This window comes from Empidonax traillii, unplaced genomic scaffold (assembly GCF_003031625.1).
Source record: "Empidonax traillii isolate 1590-97213 ecotype Southwest subspecies unplaced genomic scaffold, ASM303162v1 scaffold126:size1624879, whole genome shotgun sequence".
In the NCBI taxonomy this organism is placed as follows: domain Eukaryota; kingdom Metazoa; phylum Chordata; class Aves; order Passeriformes; family Tyrannidae; genus Empidonax; species Empidonax traillii.
The window spans coordinates 460,855-483,046 of NW_020955319.1; the positions used below are offsets into that span (position 1 = coordinate 460,855).

General features: G+C 41.4%; 1 protein-coding gene across 2 annotated transcripts in view; it reads right to left on the reverse strand.

Moving 5' to 3' along the window:
* Nucleotides 1-256: 256 nt before the first annotated feature.
* NCALD (neurocalcin delta) overlaps nt 257-22,192 on the reverse strand; it is a 47,250-nt gene continuing 25,314 nt past the window's right edge. Inside the window, exons 1-6 of one of the 2 annotated variants that reach the window (XM_027883393.1) lie at nt 16,774-16,785; nt 15,101-15,106; nt 12,673-12,679; nt 6,789-7,187; nt 635-740; nt 257-399 (exon numbers count right to left, since the gene is read on the reverse strand). In XM_027883393.1, the coding sequence (XP_027739194.1) occupies nt 302-399; nt 635-740; nt 6,789-7,166 (582 nt within the window). In that variant the 5' untranslated portion in view covers nt 7,167-7,187; nt 12,673-12,679; nt 15,101-15,106; nt 16,774-16,785 and the 3' untranslated portion in view covers nt 257-301. Of the gene's footprint in view, nt 400-634; nt 741-6,788; nt 7,188-12,672; nt 12,680-15,100; nt 15,107-16,773; nt 16,786-22,192 lie in introns of those variants that run through there. The other variant, XM_027883392.1, reaches the window with a different exon arrangement.

Below are 22,192 nucleotides of genomic sequence, written 5' to 3' on the forward strand. Positions count from 1 at the left end.
CTCACTCTTCCTCAACACCTACTTTCCAAAACCAGACACATTAAAACAAACAAACAAACAAAAAAACCCAAATAAAATTTTAAAACAATGATAACACCACAATATCTGTTTAAAACAGTACTGCCCATGCTCTGGACAAATTGATAAGAGCAATTCAGCATTCTTATAATTAATCCACAACAAAAGAAGCTATAAGATGCCACAAATAAAGGCATAATTGGCCATACAGAGGCAACACTACCATGAATGTTGTTTGGCAAGGAAAAAAAAAGCAGATACATAATTCATCCAAAGAATGGGTTCAGAACTGCCCGGCACTGCTGGGATCACACTGCAGGAGACGGACTATGGATGGATCACTCTTGGCGCCTCGGATGAACTCTTCCAGAGAGAGCTTTCCTAGAAAAGAAATGTGTTTACTTAGTGCATGCAGTGGGTCACAGCATACCTGACAAGCCTCTGGACAAACATAGTATGAGGAAGCAGGGGGAGCCCAAGGAAAATCCCTGGGAAATCAACCCTGCAAGGTAAAGTCCTGCCTGGCTGCACCCTGCTGGCCTTGTATGGTGGTGGCTTTGCAGGATTGTCCTGTGTGGGCGGGACACCCCAGCCACCCCCCCTGAAGGGTGCCTACCATCACGGTTGGTGTCCATCTGACGGAAGATCTTCTCTGTCCTCTTCTCTGGTGTTGACTCATCTTCTGGCATCTTCATTACAGATGAAACCATCTTATAGATTGCCTGTGTGATAGACAGGAGCAAAGAGCTGGTAAGAAACACATTATCTTAATGCAAGGGTATGATTACAGATATAGGCAGAAAATATCCTGGAAACATTGGCTGGAACCTGTTCTGGGATGCTGGAGGGCATTGGGTGGCACCAGTACACGCAGCTTCCCTCTTCAGTGAGACACTCATTTATGAAATACTGTGTTTCTTCATTTAGTCACGGTTGAACACCATCTGGATTTGGACTGAGGTTACATTTTTCCTTATTAAAACAGTCTTTGGATGAATTTAGCATTTGTGCAGCAAGTTAGGCATTGGCAGCTCCCAGAGCCTGGGGGAACAGTAAGACCACCGAGGTCATGTCCCATGCTGTGGTGTGTCTCTCTGCTTTGGCCTTCCAGGTTTTATCCTCGCTACATCTGCCTCCTCACCCTGCCTTTGCTTCTCCCCCATCTCCTTTCTCTCCCTCCCTGTGGCAGGGAGGGCAGTGACTCACTCCCTGCATTTGCTGTGTCTCCCAGATAACAAAGACTGGACCATCAAAGAGCTGGCCTTTTCCTTGGGGGTTGGTGTGCGAACACAACTCAAAATCCCATTCACAATTCGTTCTGGTCCCACAGAGCACTGGCACCACCCATAGCTATTCTCTGCACAGACAAATTCATTAGTCATGTTTGGTACTAGCTCCCCCGAAAGAGAGGTAATTTAATTTTAAAACAAGGATGAGGATCTGTCTCTGAAGTCCTTATCCAAACGTTGTCTGCAAACATGAGCACGCAGCACCGATAAACAAGTGGGTTTTGTGTTAGGTATCTTTACAGCGCCACAGCTGGGACAACAGCAGCAACCAGACAGCTTCAGGATGGTGGCCTTGGGTGATCTTCACGGCCACTTGGAGGGGCAGCACATCCCAGCCCAAGGCAGCACTGCCCAGGTCTAACCAGCTCCTTCTGCTTCCCACTGCAGCTCGTTGGCGCTGCACCGGGCATCACCTTGCCTGGCAGCTCTGTAGATGTGGATCACTTTCTCCCACAGATTCAAATGCTTGTTTTCACCCAATATGGTTTCTCCAGTGGACAGTTAACAAGTTAGTGAAGATGTGATTGCTTCAGTTAGGGAGCTGGGGGAAGGAGGCAACAGAGGAAGAGAAAAAAAGGAGAGGGTGGACATTAGAATTTACACCTTCCTCATCCTCATCAGCATGCAAGGCTCGCAAGGGTCAGAGCAAAGATGAGGCTTATAAATCTGCCAGTGTTTAAGCATCTGAAGCAGTCTGGCTTTTGTCTGGGGTAGGAAGAGAGGTGGAGGGGTCATTCCCCCACTATGGGTGAGAAGACAGCAAAGCAGAGAATCTGTATTGAAAGTGTGGGAGGAATGCGCCAGCCCGGGAGTGCAGGGGTGTTTACCCTGATCAAAGTAACCATAGTAAGAATATGCAGATTTTTAGGACAAAAAAAAGCGCTTCAGGATGACTTCATCCTACAGGGTCCTTTTCACAGAGGCGTGTGAAGGGAATAACAGATGAGATATTCTAGGAAAGCCAGATGGGAATAACATAGTAAGCGTTCCTTTCATGCTGAAAATGGTTACTCTGGACAAATTCTTATGTCCTTACTCAGAAGTTTAGTGGGAAGTTTTCCCAAAATAAAGGCCAGTTAAAGCTGATTAAGAATCTTGAGACTTGCCCCATATTAATTCAATGCAGCTACACAGAGCTTTTTATTGTGTTTGAAAGAGCAAGCTCTGAAAGGAAGTTGGTTTCATGCAATGATTATGTGGAGTTGGGCTGTACTAACCCCATGCTGGGACCTGGGACTGAAAGGCTGCAGGAACTCCACCCCACATGGAATGTGACTCCTCAGCTTCCCAGCACCTGGGCTGAAAACCATCAGTGGCACTCAGAAGGAGAAAGTTTGGAGGTTGCTGTATATCAGCAGCCTCATGAGTCAGGGTACCTTTCTTAGGTGAACTTCTGTCAGGAGCGCTCCTTACAGCTCCCTGGCACCCCTGAATGCCACCAAGAAGTGCCTCCAGAACCCTGTGTACGTCACTGGAGCAAGCACAGGCTCCAGCTTCATCTGCTGCCCTGCTGCACTCTCCCCTTTGATTTTCCAGCTGCCTGTGGATGAGCAGCAGTGGGTGATTTAGGGAAAATCTCATCCTATTCCCTGTACGCACTGGTTTTGCTCCCAGTCACTGGCTGCCACTGCTGCACTCAGGCCAGAAGCCTTGGTGAGAGCTGCATTTCCCTGTATACCGAGCAAACTGTCAAAAACCTCCTTACAGTGATGGCAGCAATGACAATATGAGTTTTCAGTCAATACTTTTTGCTCTGTTCAAATAAATTTTGACAGCTAAAAGTCTCATGAGGTGAAAAATCAGCCTGAAAAAAAATTGCTTTCCTCTCAATCTCATGGAGATTTTTGACACTGTCTTTACAGAGTCATATTAGCTTCTGCTTCTTCCCATATCAGCTTCTGTTTCTTCCTGGCTTGAAAATAAGATAGCCCAGCAAGCGAAACTTGTGTGCTCTGTTTTTATTAAACTGAAAGTGTTATTCTTGTCTCTCTGCTCAGTATTCTTAAGATGGCTTTTGACTCCATACAGTGAAAAAATGTATCCTTAGAAAAAGGTTTCCATCTCTTATTTGAACTCTTATTTTAAGAGACTGTAGCCAAATATGTCCTGTTTCAGCAAGGGGAACAAACGCAAACCTTCCAGCTGGTTTGCAGCTATTTTTGAGTAGACTGGGCTATTTAGATTATAGGTAAACATATGGGAGACATGAAAAGCTCGAGACATGAATTTAAGAGGAACTGTGGCAAGGTCTGTCAAGAGGGCAGGCGATGAAGCATCTTCCCACAGTACTTTGCAGATGTGCCGTGCCTGATAAGTGTAACAGTATCCCATGGACATTCTCTCTTTAGGCTCTACCACTGTCAGTCCACCACTGAAGTCCTTCAAGCTATATGAACCTCCACACTGTACAGTTGGCTTCTTGTGGGTCTCTAGGCAAGGCTTTTTGGAGGGATTCTCCTGGGCAGGTGTGGTGAGTCAGCACTGGGCTATGCCTACATGGTTAACTGCATTACGATAAATGGAGCTTAAGGGAATGCAGGTGCTTTGCCATCCAGCACATCACTTTGCAAAGAAAACAGGCTTCAAAGAGCTGTTAGGGACCATTCATGTTCATCTCCTTGGCAGCTGGTCAGTCACTAGGGCTCCTGTGGGGCATCTTAACCAGTAGTCCTGCTGTTTCAGTGCTGCTGCTGCTACCACTGTTACCTCAAGCTCCTTATTGCAACACTGAGCAAGAGTGCAATGATTGCATTGCATTAGTTTAGGCCAGAGCAATGGAAGGGAAATGCAAAGAACCATCTGCCTAACAGTGAAAATCACTGAGAGAGGGCTCTCAAAGCACAGAGAAAAGCAGACAAAAAGAAGAAAAGTGTGCCTTCTCCTATATTATTTAAGATACAGTAATCCCACAGTAACAGGGACAGTATTTATCTTTGAAACTAAGACTTTTAGTTTGATGGTGTCTCTTTTAGCATTCATTTTGATGTATTGTCTTATGCAAAAATCCAGTGAAATCATAATCCTGCTCTATCGATATGCAAATTTATACTAGATAAGGGATTTGTAATAGGTTCCTTTGAGACATATATCAGAGTTACAACAGAGTTCTGGTTTTCACTATCAGATTGTGACAGCTGAGGGCCCCCAGGAAGACATGTGATACAGAATCCTGTCATTCCATATTAAAAAATAATCATCTTTCATAAATGAAAGTGATAGTTGTTTGCTGGCTTTTTGTATCTAACCACTCTACATCAAAGAAACCTCTCAACAAAACAGGAAAATATGCTCATCTACTTCAGTTTTCAGATATCAGCTGTACACGGTTCCAGAGACTATACAACAAATCCTACCCCACTGGGAGGAGCTGTGGATGACCAGTGCAATATAGGGAGATCAATGCATCCAAAAAAACCTGAAAGAAGAGAACAGGGTGAGATCTACAAGCACATTGCCTCATGGAAGCTCCATCACAGAAAGGTCAGCTTTCCTGACTGGAAAACCGCTGATGTTCCATGGTACAGAAATAACTGTTGCTCAGGCTAATTGGGCTGTTCACTTCAATAATTGCTTTTTGGGTGATCCCCCAAAATTGAATCCCTCAAAATGAGGAGGGATTATATGAGAGAAAGCACCATGTGGTTGAGTTTCAGGTTCAATCTGAGAAGAGGAGAGAGCCAAACCTCCCAAGAAGTGCCGTGGAAGGGCTGGAGTGCCAGGCTGAGGGCTGTGCATAGCCAAAGTGCTGCTTGGGGTTGGATACACACATTAACAGAATGTCACCCTAGGCTGATCCCTAAGCTGCAATTTTGTTTGATGGCTGTAAAGGACAATGCTACTATTTGGTACCATCATGAATATGAAGAGAAGGCAGAGTGTTTCAGCCTCTAAACATGCTGGCAAGCAGATCTGGGATAACTGGAAAAAGCTGCCGGCTTTGCCTGTCCTTGTTTGGCTCACTACAGAAAATCCAGCCACCAATGTTTTCATTAAATTTGACATGAACAAGTTTGTGGCCTTGTTGTCCCTGTTTGTAAATCTCCTGGCCTGGGGTGTTTGTGCTGCCTCTCAGCTCACTGCCTTCCCGGGCTCCCTGACAGCAGCGAGGGGTCCTGCAGCACCTGGGGTGTCTCTTCCTCCTGAGGAGCAGGTGGTCACTTGGGTTTGGCTCCTTGTGTTTGCTGTGTGCTACGTTAGTTCTTTTGGGATTCTTTTTGTTTTCTCATGAGGAGAAATACAGCTAGAAAAACAATAATTGACAGGCTGTTTATCCTGCCTGGGGGAGAGGAAGATTTGTAAGGAACAGAGAATTGTCTAATGCAAATATTCCACGGGGTTTGTCATGGCACAGAGACAGGGAGGTCTCTGGATCTGAAAGCAGTTCTGCTCCTCAGCTCAGACACAGGAACACAAAACAGACTAAGTGAAAGACAACAAAGCAACCCCAGACTTGCAGCTGAGCTTTGTGTCTGGTCTTGCTGAAGCAGTGCAAGTGCTGGCATTGGCCGCTGTTCGGAGGGCGTGAGAAGAGCCCTGGTAGACACACAGGAGTACCACGTGTTAGGCTGACTCCCTACATGCAGCTTGCCACCACAGCCTGAAATTTGTGTGCATTCCTTTCCCTTGATTTCCAATACAAATATAAGTCTGAATAATACAGTACATTGTTAGCACATCAAAATTTCCAGGGAAAGGAAAGGATCTTGATAACAGCCTTTTCTTTTTTTTTTTTTTTTAACAGCGCTGCATTATACAGATTCAAGCTGTGTAAATACACTACAATATAAAAAATGTTTAAAATATTTCAGTAGAGTGATGTGCCTCAAGGGCAAAAACAAGTTAGAGAAAGCCAAAGTGAGGTCGGACTCCTCCCAACATCACAAGAAAACACAACCAATGGGGCTGTATGCGGAATCATCATCTACCCAGACAAGATTTATCTATACTGGCAACCTAATATGAAGACAGCTAGTATGATTTTAAGTACACAGACCTCACTGGAATTAAACACATAGACATCTTTAAAATATGTGAGCTGGTTCTTCATAATAACATGAAGTAAACATCAGTAACAAATCAAAGCACATGTTTCTTATTGTGGAGGAAGCCTGCCTTCCTTACAAATACACGGCCTGGTTGTTCTAATATACCTACTTTGTTCAACTGTAATTAATCATAATTAATTGAGGGTGATTACCCAGAGGAGAGAATCACATGTATCAGCAGGTTAGTTGCTGTGTTCCAGCCCAACAGAAATGCCCATGCAGCTTGTTGCTCAGGAAAAACTTGCAGTGGGTATCAAATGCTGTAGTTTGAATTGTGACACGATCTTTGCCAAATAAAATAGCATTTTGTATCCAAGCAGCTACACAAGATCATAAACTAATATTGCCATTTTTTAATTCAGTGTCTCATTGCAACATTTCTTCACAATTTGCTGGGGAGGAGGGAGGCCAAGGGGCGCCTCTGAGCAGCACATACCTGCACAATTTCCAGCATCTCTGACTTACTGATGTAGCCGTTCCCATCGAGGTCGTACATGCTGAATGCCCACTTCAGCTTCTGCTCCAGTTTACCTCTCGACGTTACGCTCAAGGCTATGATGAATTCTCTGAAATCTATTGTTCCGTCTCCATTGGCGTCAAAAGTGCGGAATACATGTTCCGCAAACTTAGAAGCGTCCCCATAAGGGAAAAAGTTTCCATATATTTTTTTAAACTCCTCCATAGATAAATGTCCGCTTGGACAGTCTCTCAAAAAGCCTTTGTACCACTCCTGGATCTCATGTTCTGTAAAGTCTGTACTTTCTAGCAAATCTTGCATGACTTCAGGGCGTAGTTTGCTGTTTTGCTTTCCCATATTGGAGTTAAAATATTACCTGCAGAGCAAAAACAAATGCATATGAATTATTATTAATACTGACTAGATTGGAGGCTGCAGACAGGACGCTATATTCTGAATTTTCTGATGACAGTTCACTCTTGGGAATCATTTGAAACTTTGGACAATGTTTACCACTACAGATATACTCTGAAAAATCAACAAGCCTAATTTACATGTTGATTACATAGTCTTGACAGTTTGGAGAACTTTGATTACATTGAAATTTTGCCATCCTACTTTGACCTTGAAAGCAGGAGCATGTTGCAAGGTGCAGCTGACCAGTAGCTGGGTGTTGCAGCACACCCTCCATCCCAGTCACCCAACTGTGTCGAGGACCTGGACTAATGAGAAATATTTTTTTGTACCTCTGGTGGAAGAAACCAGGCAGGTACAAAGGGCTATAATCCCTTGGTCTTGCTTCAAAATGGGATCAAGGTGCAACTGCTGTGTATGCTGAAATCAGGAGCTCCAAAGACCTTCTAGTAATATCTTTATAGTCAGAATCAAACAGAGCAACCCAGAAATTGCTTCTGTTATTTGGCATGGACCAGTTCCCATTTTACTTCAAAATGAAGATAAAATCTGAAGAGATTTTCTCAGTGGTGGATTCACCTCCCTCAAACTATTACTGTGTTTTTTAATTTTCCTTGTAACCAAAAACTGGATCTATTACTAAGTAATAGTAAACCAGGTGGTCACAGCTATTTGAAAATGACTCTTAAAAAAAAAAAAGGGGGGGGGAAGAAAAGTACCCAGATAACTGGAAATTCATTTCCCTTAAATTAACCATTAAGAAATATTTATTGGATACAGGCTCTGTCAAATCATCTTAATTATATCTAATTTAAGGCAAGTTGCTACATATCATATTGTACAGAAGATTTACTAATGACTAATGCCTTTGGGTTTCAAGTTTTGGAGCAGGAGTATGTTGGCTCCAAAAGGCAACATCAGTGTCATTGGAAGCTTACCATTATACCTGATTTGTGGAAAGCCATTCTCTACCGACAGAAACCTGCTTGAGAATTTGTCATGCAAACAACAGTCACAACTAAGATCCGATACATGGATAACTTAAGTGGAATTGCAAAATAATTTAAACAGGACTTTCACACTGTTGTCGGAATGAAGTCTCTGGGCCAGAAATGTATTTATGAACAATGACTGGAGAGGTTATTGAGCATTCAATAAAATGTCCTTTCTAAACCAAGGTTTAAATCATTTTTAAAAATTGAAGAAGAATACATTATTGATACATGTCACAAGCAGCTACTGAGAAATGTACCAGCATTTGAAGCTAATCTACTGTTTGGCACTTGGAAGATGAAATTGAGGCTAATTTTTTTTTTTTTTTTTGTGATGAGAAGCTCCCCTTCTCCTGAAGGAATTTGAACTCACCAAAGCAGCTAGAGGGCTGACTCCTTCATTTCCTGTGTTCTTGGATCACAATGACCAAAAAGCTTTATTTCTCAAGGGGAAAATTATGGGATCCATCCTAGATCCACCTGTGCCTCCACAAGTTCCACTGATGGCTGTCTAGTAACTAGATATCTAGTCTGGGAACTACCTGTCCTGTCTAAACTCATTGCCTACACAGTTCATGGAGAATAGGCTCCCCTGTTAACAGAGAGGAGGCTGGAAAGGGTGACAAGTCCTGCCTGACGGGAGCTTCTTCATCTCCTCACCATTTCAGGTCAGGAAGTGACCTGGCTGAGTTCCTTGATCCAAACAATACCTTTTCCGCCAAAGTGTCTCCAAAACACCTGAAAAGTGGAAGATACCATCTCAAAGGCAATTTTTTCTGCTGCCTTTCCTCCTTTTACGATGATCAAAACACACCACTGTACAGTTTTTAAGTAATCCAAGCTCTTAATGTCCTGAAAATAGCATATAGTCCCTGTTTTATAGGCCCAGTCCAACAGCTGCCGAGGCAGCTGAAGGTTGCGTGGCCTTCTGCAGGTGTTGGACGGGGCCCACAATAAACAACCTGGGAATTAGCTGAGCAAACAGATTACATTAGGGCAGCCAGAGGGCTTTATGTCAGGCAAAACAAAACTGTCAGGGTCTGCCAGTGGGATGGAAAAGCAACTGGACAAGTGAAGTGGCTAGGCTTAGTTTAGAGTGGCATCAGTTTGACACAAAAACCCCCAGTATAATCCCCAGAGTAGGTGGCAGCTGCCCACAGCCCCGGTCGGCAGCTCTTCTGCAGCCCTAAGGGCAGCACAATTTCCTGACCACTAGAGTAGGGAGGGAAGACTCCTGACAAAGGTGCAAGCCAACTCTGGTAGGAGTGAGCTGGCATTAGCCATATAATTCCCTCCTGCTTTTTAATGACTTGAACATTTGAAAATGGAAAACTCTACTTGCACATTTCCAGTCCAGAGTCTTCTCAAAAATAAAATAGTGAGGTAAGCTGCAGGCAGTGTCCTTCAAGAGGTGGCAAATAAGATTGTGTTTCAGTCCAAAAAATAATGCCTTCATAGCCACACAAAGTTGTAGGTGCAGCATATTTTTACCAAATAATAAAAAATACAGAAGAGCAGAATGCACTGCCTTGCAGAACATCACAACCAGAAAAATGTGTGTTCTCCAGGCAGAAATGGAGAGCTAACAACTCGTGACTTGCCATCCGCAGTTGAAATCCACAGCCACTGTGATGCCAAATGATGCAGTCAAAACCAGTAGCATTATTTCTGAGTCCACTTGTGATGAATTGGTATCATGTTCTTTGCCCTCTATACCGTTCCTTATTAATAGGTGGTATTCTGGGAACAGTCAAAATGGGATTTATTGTGCCCATTCTATCAACAACAGATCAAAATGCTTTTGCAGTCCAAGTACAGAAAATCCTTGAAGGCACTTGAAGATCCTTATAATTGCTTCATAGACTGCTGCCTTACTCTTCAGGACAGATTAGATTATGGGCAGAGTGCAGTGAGCTAAGAGAATGTCAGCTAACAATAACAGCAATAAATGCACAGAATGAAATAAAATTTAACATGATTTTAGGCATTTTTTTCCCACTTTTTCACCTCTGTAGATCTATCAAATTTCTAATATAGGACTAAACGTTAAAAATACAGCAAGTAAATAGTGAACAGCAATCACAATGGCAAAGTAAAATATTGACAATACTGAGAAATAAATTAGGCATTTAGTAATTATGTTTAACTGCATTTCTACAGTTTCTTCCTCTGATACAATGGTGTTAGACAAAATATGAATGACTTGATAGATATAACAACACATTAAAATATTAAGGTCCTGATTCTTAAGGCAATATTGTTTGGTAAAAAGAATGTAATGTCTTTACGGTTTGAAAGGTTGATTCCATTTCAGCCAACAACCACATAAGATCAGTAACTAAAGTATAACTGCTGTGCAGTTGCTATGGAAAGAAACCCTATTCACTGATTGTTGTAGGTAATGTCATAGGCAATGCTCCTTAAAGGAAATACTTAGAGCTTGCTCTATTCAGGTCTAGATGTGGCGTTTTTAAGATGAGACTGAAGACACACATGTTGGACAGACAACAGGCCTGTGACGATTCAGCATAAATAGCCACTGACACTGCACTGACTGGCTTTCCCTGCAGGGCAGTATGTTGTGTGCAGGCAGGACAGTGATGCTGTTAAAGCCTTCTCAGACAGGGAGGACTGACTGGACAGAAAGGCAATGAACACCTATTCCATCATGTGTCTCTTTGTCAGCAGCTTGCTGCTGCTCACAGAGTTGTTACCCCAGTCTGAAACCCCAGGGTAAGACAAACGTATTGTTTGGTTAAGCAACATCCTCACAGGAGCTGGGAAGCTGCAGCAGCCACAGGCACGCAGCTCTTGAATTGCTGCATGAATGCAATGCAAGAATCTGAACGCACTTCCTTAAAAGAAATAATTTTTTTTTTGTTGAAGGTTCGCTATAATAAGTCCTGCCTGATCTATTTCCAGTGGGAATAGCAAGGCAAATCACACCATAGGCTTGGATATAGACACAAACTCAGTTAGTGAAAGCAGAAAACTTTTCAGAAATAAGCAATAAAACTTCCTTGTTGTGATTTTTGTCTTCAGACACTGCTTTCTTAGTTTCCAACACACACAGTTCGACCTTTTTGTTTCCAAAAAATAATCTACTTACGGGTGCAAGGCTGTCTTTAATATTTCTAGCACATAATTTGAGAATTTTCCTGAGACTAGCAACTGTGGGATTTCAATCTTTGCCAAGCAGCTGTACAAGTTCCTGATGATTGCTGGAACAAACTAAAGGCCAAGCAGCACAACAGCATCACTCTGACCCAACTCTGCTACCTGGCAATGGTGAGAGAGCAGCACTCCAGCATGAGTCAGTCCCTTGTGGCAATGCCTAATGACTTGTCTATGGTACAAGTGCGACTCTCCATTCACCATCACCGTTGTGTTTTTTTCCTCCAGAGTAATGGCTGATTGTTACTGAAAACCTGGATGTGTGACAAGTGGACTTAGACACATCATCTACCTCTCAAGCTGTCTACAGACCTGCATACAGCAGGGATCTCACCTTCTTTCATGTCCTACCCACCAGCAGTCATCTCCTGTCACTGTCTACCAGCTTCACAGCACAGCATATAGGGCTCCTGCAAGCGAAATTGTCCTGCCACCACTTTCTGCCACTCCTACCAGTTCGTTCTCTGCCTGTCACTGTGCAAATCCACTGTGTCACAAGCTCAAAGAAGGAGTGCTGCTCTGTCCTAGTTGACCAAACCTTGGTTTGACTCTTACCCTGCAATAAGTGGGGGGATGTCAGGGGAGACTCAGAGCATCTCAAAGCACAGGACTTTGCCTGGGGATGTGTCCCCAAGGATTCCAGGCCAATATTTTGCCCTTTTATCAACACTTCACAGCATCAGAACTACGCTCTTCCTTCTCCTCTGCCAGCTGCTATCATTGCTTGACAAAGCTTCAGATACCAAATACCAGTTCACCAATTATAGCATGTGGCAGTCTCTGCAAACAAAGTTGTTATTTGTGATCCAGTGTATCTACAATTCCAAATGCATCTCTTGTTCATCTATGTCTGTGCCCTTAAAAAATAGAAGTTATGTGCATTTACAAAAGCCAAGGCCTTGGTGAACACATTTTGGTATAAAACCCAAATTTCTTTCATAAAGTCACTTATTCCTTTGGGCTGTAATACTGTGAACTGCTGTACAAGCTTTGTAATGAGATAGTTCAAAGCAACAGTTATCTCAAATGATACATTCTCTTCCCATCTGCATATGCTGTTTCCCTGTGGCTGGAACACCGATGTTGCCATGGCCTGGTCCCGAATGCAAACCCAGCAGTAAATGTGGGCAAAGCACCGTCTGTCATCATTGAGCTCTTCAGCAAGACTCAGGTGCTCAAGGCAGGGACATGGGTCTGGTGATCTCTGATGTGCTCCAGCACCAGGAAACTCTGTGACCATTCCCTGAGCTCCTGAAGAGCAGGATGGCAGAGCACTGCTCTTTCACACTGCTCTTGTTTGGCCCTTCTGGTGCTCACAACCTCAGAGCCACCTCCAGCGCTGCTCTCCACTGTCCCACTGGAAATTCCAGTGCCAGTGCAGATCCCACTAGTGGAACATAGTGCTTTTGGTTACAGCAAAGTGTTTTTTGATTACAGCAGCAGCACTGGGAAGACTAAATTCCCCAGTTTTAGCTTCCTGCCACGAAGCGTAACTGTTACCTGATCAAGAGATTTTATTTTTTATTCTCCATTCCACGGAAAACTACCCCACAAGCTCTTGGAAGCAGCCACTTTGTTTCCCCCTGGCCATTTCTGGTTTGTTTTCACACGTTCATCTGAGTAACCAGTGTGGAAATGCTTGCCAAGAAAGGCTTTTGCCTAATTTTTTTTTTAACAGCATCTTGGAACATATTTTTGAAAGAAAACCAAACTTATTAAAAATCACAGAGGGACTTAGCAAAAAATAACTATATGCAGAATAAAATTTTGAGCCTTGCCACCCTCCATTTATCTGTTTATATTGGCAAACAGCAAACACCGGATAAAATTCATGAGCAAGATTCATTTAAAAAAATCTAACATTCTCTTATTAATATTCAGAAGGAGCAGCAGTAAACAGATTTGCAGTGTAGTATAACAAGTATCCAAATACTTCTGGTTAAAACTGTAGCTGACATCAAAGAACAGGAATGAAGACTAATGCAGAAATTAAGATGAAAAAAAAACCAAGGAAAAGGTGTGGATGGGATCATAATTCAGTATTTATGCTTTATTTATCAACGGGAGGAACAAAGGACACATGTGCCATCCGGATGCCATTTGGTACTTCATAACCTGTTCATTGCAATGAATTTCACTCATTTTGTATTAGGATCTCAGTCTGATTCCAGGATCAGATTTTTCTGATTTTTTTCACTGCTGTTACCGTTTTGTTTAATGACACCTTCCTGCTCCTCCAGCCCCTTATTGGGGATCTTTTCCCTACCAAAGGTGGCCCTAATTGCTCCTTTGACAGTATTTGTTCTCTGCTTTCCTGCTACCTTGGAGAAACTCAAGACAAAAATTAAAAGCAAAACCTTTACAGGTCTGAGTTTCAGTTGAGGTTGCAGTCCAAGCAGGAGAAGCAGGAGCAGCTGCATGGACTTCATGTGTTTTAAACTTGGAGGCACTTACGGATATTGAACTTCAAAAGCCCAGGCTCTTCTCCTCCTAGATTTGCTCTGGCAGAGAAATGCTACAGCTGTTCCACATTGTCTCTTACTCCTCTTCATAGTAATTCCTTTTTACATTTCAGCAATGAGGGCTGATACAGGGGTGAAGAAGGGGGAAGCAGAAGAAAAGGCAGTGCCCTATCGATAAATGTTACCATGTTAGTACTGTGGTCTTCAGTATCTATGACTTAACTAGATAATAGCCTAGTGCTTATCACGTTACTCTCAGCACAGCCCAGGGTCTCAGCTGGAACTGTTTTGAAACCAATAAGCAGAGTTTTAGCCTCGAGCAGTGAAAGGGTTGATGCCTTCCCACGCCCTCACTTCTGCATCACCTTCAGCATCACTGGGGCTTCCAGAAAAGGTCTCTTGTTTCTGAAGCATTTCCTGTAAGGCTGAGTGTGTGCTAGGAAAAGAATGACTAGGCATGAGTATTTCTAATGTTGGGAGCCGGGGAAAAGAGCATGTTCCATGCATTTGTACAGTGCAGCACATTGTGCAGTGACTCCTCTCACATTCATGGCTAGTAACTCTTTCCATCTTAAAGCCCCGCATTTAGGACTCGGAGATTGTTTGTGAAGCTGCTCCTGAATGAACTTTGGTGCACATCTACCCATCAGAGAGGAGAGCCTGTATTTGCTCACGTCTGTTTGCTGCACCTCCACTCGTCAGTTTTTGATTCCATGGGGAAATCAGGTCTGTCCTTAACCTACTGGCAATCAGGTACTTGCTGATGCTGTGCCGACAGCCTGGCTGTCCCCCAACACAGGGGAGATGGAGCTCACTTGCTTAAGCACAGATCTCTGCTGCTTCAGACAGAGCTCACCTAAGCATTTTTAGGAAGGTTTGCAGCTCAGTTAAGGTGTAACCTCAGGCCAGGGTAGGCAAACAATGAAGACACCCAGAAAAAGGACTGCTTGGAGTTCCATGCAAAGCAATCAGTGTTCCCAAATTCTACAGTGACCCTCCAAGGTGTAAGTGAGTGTAAATGTGTGCTACCCTGTGCACACGGTGGGGAATCTGGCAATCTAACCTTTCTCAGTGTCCCAGACTTTGTCTGGAGTGTTTTGGGAAGTGATGCCGCCACCCTATGAGCAGTGTGAAAAATGGTCCAGTAAGAGTTGGACAGTCATTCCCCACGACCAGTAAAGACTTCACCCACCCAGAACAGCTTAAAAGTAACTTTTTCCTCCTCAATGAGAAATGGGAAAATAAAAACGAGAAACTAGACAAAAGAGGGAGAACTCTTATAGTTATGTTTAAGCCTTCTTCTCACACTCACAAAAGGTCTCACTATTTAATTTCATTTCTTCCCAATTCTTTTAGAACTCACAAAAATAAAAACCATACTTATGTTCATGCACTTTTTTGGTTCATAATCATTCATTTGTGAAGTTGAGAAGCAACAGTTCACGATACGCTGTGTAAGAAAAAACCCCAACATTTTGCTCATTAATCCTGCGTAGAACCATCTAAGGTCTTTCAAGTAATAAACTCTTTGTCTTGGCAGATTTCAGATGACTCTTTTGGGAATTAGATATATATTTATGTATTTCATTTCTTAAAACTCTATGGAAATAGTATTTTTGTAAAAGTATGTTTGCCTTTGCCTAATTTTGTACGGCAAAGGGCAAGAGGGGCTTTGGTAACAGTACATTAGGACATCCACCCCCAGGAGGCTGCTTTTTCAGATTTTACTGCATTCAGCTGTTTCCCTAAGCTCAGGACATTTGCAGTATTTATAAACATGGGTGTTAAGCTGACAGCAGGGGAGTTGGCAAAATCTCTCACCTGTTCCAGCTGGAGGTGACTTTACCCTGAGATTAGCTCAGTTAGTTAGAGCATGGTGCTAATAACGTCAAGGTCATGGATTTGATCCCTGTACAGGTCATTCACTTAAGAGTTGGACTTGATGATCCTTGTGGATCCCTTCCAACTCAGAATATTCTTTCTACATGACCCATTGACATTCTTTCAAAAGAAGACTGTATATCAAGATCCACATGATAGAAATTTTCTGCAGTTACTGTGTCTCCTATTAAGCAACTTGTGAGCCTAAAGTCTCTTTGGTTAACAACCCATTTCTGGACCACATTTCCTAAAATACTCAAGGTCACATTTTTCCAAGTGCCCAGTGCCTACAATTAAACTCTGGCTTCTCAAACAAAACACACCTTCCATTTGGGCACCAGTGTAATAGGTAGCTTCTCAAAAAGCAGCTGTATCCAGTAAACTGAGACCTACCAGAAAATAGCACCACTGATTTTGGTATCTAATGAGGGCATGAGTGCTTTAGAAAAGCCAGCCTTCCTACACACCTGCGTCACTGCTGTTTGTCTTCATCCTGACACTCACGTGTCCAGCTATGTCAAACGCTGTTTTATTCTACTTTCTTCTGTAGGGCTTCTCTCCTTTGTGTAGGGCACTCATCAGTAGTAACATAATCTTCCCCAATGCACCTGAGCACACCAGGCATCAAACTCATCTAGCAGACACTTCATCCGGTTTCTAATCTGTCCTACATCTTCTTTGGTCCTTTTATGTAACCATATATGCAATACCTTAGTGGAGGGTAGTGGAAACTAAAGCAGAAAGCTACTGTTGCACAAAGTAAGACGAGAAGCTGATGTGAATTCATGATCTTGATTTTTTTATCTTTGTAAATAAATAGCATGTGACTCCCAAAGAGTGACATTTGTGCTTAGTCTACCCTTAAAAAAAGTAACAGATGGTCTTCTCCTATCCCACAGCAAAGACTTGGTGTTGACAGAAAAAAAATGAAAGCACATTACTGGAAAAAATTGAGCCATTAGCTGGCAAACTGAATATTTTTAAAGATGTTCTTATGATAGGAAAAGAAATTATTGTGGATGTTCCTACCTGGAGAGAAACTGTAAGTTTTTATTCCATACTGAAGAGAGTTAGTGGAACTTTCTCCAGGGAAGAAGGCAACAGGAGAGTGGGAGTGGGAGGTTCTGGCAGCCAAGACCAGAATTTTGCTAAGGAGATGGAAACAAGATGCACAAAGATAATGTCACAGTTTACAAGTTCATAAATATGAAGGTCCACACCAGGGATGATTTGTCCAGCACTTAGCACTGGACACAAGGGACTTAATAAAAGAGGGGTCTGGATGACTAAATATATTTTGTGGGAGTTGTAGGAGTTTTTAAAGCAGTCTTCAAAAAAGTTTCTAAACTGAAGATATTGCATTAATTTTCTCTTTGTGCATGTCTTATTTCTGAGCGTTTTTACATCCTTGAACTTGCAAAATGATCCTGTGAATTACTGGCCCTAGACCAACAGCATTGTGTGAACATTTTTTCAGTAGAACCCATTTCCATCAGGTAATGCAGCTTAACTGAAATCAAAATGTTTTGTCACATTGAAGAAAACAAATTCTGGGAAAATGTCAGACTTGATTGTTTCAACTTAATATTTTCCTTTTATCAAGGCAAAAAGGTTTCAGTGTGACTTCAATAATTTTGTTTTGGCATTCATATCAGATACTAATTTTAGAATTACAGTAGTTTGATATTACTGAGAAAACAATTAATTGCCAAATAACAAATAACAAATAACTCGGTGTTTCCAGTTCCCTTTTAACTTCCATCCCACTGGGAAATTTTGATGTTTTGTTCCAATTTGCAGTGAAAACAAATATAAATGTCAAAATTTCCTTTGGAATGGGAATTTCAGATTCTAACCAGCTCTAATCAACAACAAAGCCATCTGCTTTGCATTAATGACTTAGGGCAGTATGTAATGCTGCAAAACAGGGTGATATTCTAATGCTCGGCATTGCTCATGGCACTCAATGACATATGGCAAGTTTCTAGCTTTAAATTGTCTAGGGGAGACTGAGGCTAGCCACTTCTATTTTATTCTTCATGCTCTATTGCCAAGTTCACGGAATTCATCATTCAAATCCAAGATTTTCCTGTGAATGTATGAGAAAACATCCTCCCAGTGGCATATGGCACAGCCTGCAGCTCCTACATCTGAAGGGAACTTGTAATTCCCAAACTGCAGTGCAGTAAGCTACTTCTATTTTACAAAGGTTTTAAAATGATAATTTAAATAGAGTATATGTTCCATGATAAATGCCTGATTTTGAATATTAATAGTAAAATAAATCTGTTTGATTTCAAAGATAACTTCAACCAAGGGAGTCACAATATGACTTGTGTTTGAGAAGTTTTGTTGACATGAAAGACCTTAGCACAAACAAAATAAAGCAACATTTTAATTTTGGTTTAAGACAATGTCTTTGCTATTTTCCTAAAACTTCTTTGTCTTCACAGATATAACCTTCATGCTGCAGCTAAGGTACGGGAAAACCACATAATTGCCCCCAGGCTGGCCCAACAATACAGTCACCTTTCTAAGCTAGGCCATGGACCCCAATTCTGATGCTTTGTTGCGCCCCCTGAAAAGTCTTCCATGGAAAAGAATGGGGTTATCTTTGGTGATGATGCTCTCTCTTCTTTTTTTTTAACAATCTGATGATTACTCAAACCACCTTATAGCACCTGCTTCTTCCCCACTCTACCAAGACACCTGGCCTGGGAGGGCTAGATCTAGGGGTGTACAACAGGCATTTAATGTGGAGATGCTGCTTTCTTTTCTCTCTGAGCATCATTTGTGTGCAAACCTGAAAAAGCTTAGCTTGGGAAACTTAGCTTTGAGATAATTTATAAGGTTACTGGATGAAGATTTTGATTTTGATTTTTATACACCATGAAAGTCAGAATGGCATCTAGTCTTGACAACATGCCGTGAAAAACACAGACCCGTGTCTTACCCAACTGCTATTTCATGCATAACACAGCGTGCTGCCTGATTTTAGAAATTACTCAACAGGAATGAATTTGGGAGTTTGAACAACATGGTAAAGGTCGGTAAGCAAACTCCCTTAAGAGGCATAGAAAAACATTTGACAAATTAAGTGCAAAAATAATTTGCTGTGCTCCTTTATCTGTCTCTCTCACACATGTAAAGAAATGCTTGTATAATCTTGATATTCTTGCTATTACTTGCTAAAAAAACCAACATCAAGTGTAAGTAGTAGCCACTCATATAAACAATACTGTTTTACAAAGGAACCTTTGAAATGGCAATGTATCATACAGTCATAATCAGTGTAGCAAAAAGATTGTTCACAAGAATTCAACAATAATTATCTACAAGTTCATAGCATTACACAAACTGCAAAGAGAAATACTGTATAAAGCCCAGGATCTGGATGGAAAAATATGAATTATCAATTGAAAACTCTTCTGCCATCACTGACAATTTTCTGTAAATTCAACTAAGATGAATTCCTCCACAAAAGAACGGGTTAACAGCACTCTGCCTTCACGACTAACATCCTCTGAAGAAGTAAACAAAGTCCATCAGATAACTGTTTTCAAACAAACGAACTGTTTTTTCTCCTGTCAATAACAATTTGTATTATTGTTGTAGAAAAGTAGAAGTGGCAGAACCAGAAAACTTTTTTCTAAAGTTTAACTATAGGAAAACCAGATTTTATCCAACATGGAATAAAATGTCACTATTCACCACTTCCTAGTGACTGTAAATAAACAGAAATGCTGATCCTATTACACTTTTAGGATGGTTTACTTTTGCCTCTATGCTGTTCTCAGGATGTCAGCGTTTCTGAGATTTCTTGTATGTGACTTCTAATGCCTCTCTCCATTTTTCATTTCCTAGGACTTACTCATTGTGTTAGTCTATAAAACTTTGTCCTTTCTTTGATGTTTTATTCATCCTTTCCCCTTACCTCTTACTTTTCACAACTATTTCTTAGCTCCCTGAAACAAACACAACCTTTTTACTTTTTCTATTATCTTTGAAAAAGTCCATGTCATAAAAAAAATTTCCCTTAAATTTTTCTGTGTTTACTATGTGTGTCTATTCCTTCTATTAACATTTGCAAATATTGGCATTTTTCACACCTTACCCTGTGTCAAAATAGTATCCTAACAATGAAATATATTACGTCTGAAGCAACAGGGTTTGGAAACCTTGGAAGGATGCCATCTATGGGCTTAATCTCTGCGTCTTTTTCTAATTAAATCATCCAAAAGAAACACTTAAGGAAGATGTATTTGCTATCTCATGACTAGAAAATTATTACCATTTCATCTACCATGATTTGCCTTGCTGCATTTGCCGTCATGGCAGAGATCTGATTCTTTTCCTGGGAAGCATTACTTTTCAGACATGGAGAGGAGTGGAGATGTATGCAAGTATGAGAGATGCTGACTCTAATGAGAACATTTTGCCTGTAGCTAATGGAAGATTCACCAGTTACGTGATGACCAATATTTCAGATCCCTTCAGCGCTGTATGTTCTTATGTAATCATAATCTCACAGATAGAGACTTCTGTCTCTGGCATTATTTATTCCAGTATCTTTTCTGGCTCCATATGCCCCATATGGCCCATTCTTTCTACAGTAACCTTAACTTCTTGCATTCTCAGTATCATGCAGTATAAAAATGTATTCTAAATATTCATATATAAAAATATAAAATAAATTACATTTTAAATGTCTCCCCCTCCCTGCTTGCTACATATAGCTCTTAAGATGTCCTTAAAATATCTTCAGCTGACAATTCTCCCTTCCATTTCTTCACAAATAAGTTCTGTCCCAACCCACTGCCCAGACATTCCATACTTCCTCTTCATTTCATGCATCAAATATTTCCTAATTCTCTCCTCTGCTACCAATGTTACGAAAACCAGTGAAACTCCACTGCTTAGAAGCAAGATGAACACTGAAGAATTGTTTGTAAAGCACCATATAAAATCACCATACAAATCACTTATTCAATAATAAAAGCACATCCTGTTCCACCAAATATGTCTCATATCTTGATGTTCTAATGAATTCACTGGAAAATCACAGTGAGCAAAACAGGGATCCTCCTGTGAATTGCCAAAGGAATCCTCCAAGAAAGATTAAGAAATTGATAACTGTGCAAATATATATAAAAACTTCTGATTTTCTACTTGTTTTTTTTTTTCCTTTTTAAAAGAAAGATGTATCTTACAAGGCTCACTGCTTTTTAATGAATGTTTTAGGAAAGGGAGGCAGTCATAAAGAAACAGTACAAAGTTCATTGCAAGGTGCTGTAAAATGTAACACTTGGTTAAATTAAAATAAGGATGTTCTCACATTAGTCTCCACAGGATGATAAAACAGTCACTTACCAACAGTTTACCACCCAGCCTTGGTATGATCCATTTGATCTCACTCTAAATGAAAGATGTAGCTATCATCATATCATGAACACAGTTCAAACCCACACACATTCACTCATGTGTGATCAGATGGGAACTGGTTTCAGTGATCTCATACTGATTAGTGAAACCTCCTATTAGCATATATTGTCATTACTCTGATTTTTAAAAGGTTGACAGTAAAGTTGGCTTTGGAGTTGGTTTCCAGGCACTCAAATTAAAAAAAGAAAAAAAAAATCCCACACAACATCTTTGGGAGAAAGCCAGAATTTTCTTGGAAGTTTCCCTGATGAAGGAGTAGGAGTGGGATAGAGCAATATCCTTGATTTTGGCAGCAAACCTTTCTTCTGGCAACTTCATTAAAAAGCCATTCCACTTTATGAGCTATCAGCAAAGAGCTGGCATTTTTGAGTGTGACTGATGGTCCTCCCTCTGCAGACAAAATTAGAAACATCAATAATTCTTAGATTAATTGCTTAGAAAATTTCCAAGAGGCAAACATTTCCTTATTTTTAGACCCTTGTTTTCTTCGGTAGTCAAAGCAGTGGAGGCCAAAGTTCAACTACACGTACTTCACTTAAACGATGAGATCTCTATATTCTGAGTTTTATATGTGCACAGAAACAAGTGGGCATCAGTGCTGTGTGGGTGGGGGTGTCCCATGACGAGCCCTCAATTCCCAGTCCCTGCATAAATCCCAATTTATCTCACAGAGACCTGGAAGCAGTCTTCTTGCCCACGTATCCATAGAACCTTCCAAAGGAGTTGAGGACATGGACATACTAGGACCGCTAGCAGGGGCTACCAGCTACCAGGAACATGAGTACACGGAGAACAAGCCATGCTCCATGATGCTGGCTAGCCATAATTAGGTTTAGCATGTGGCTAGCAAGTGATAACAAACCTGTATGGGCCAAGAGGTGCAGACACCAACTGGCAGTGACATGCTCTGATGGAGCCCTACCACAGGAGTTGTCGCCACCTCAAGCACAAAGTTGAAAGCTGGGGAGCTGCTATGAAATAATGAGTGTCTCATCACTTAGATTGTTCCTGTTGCTTT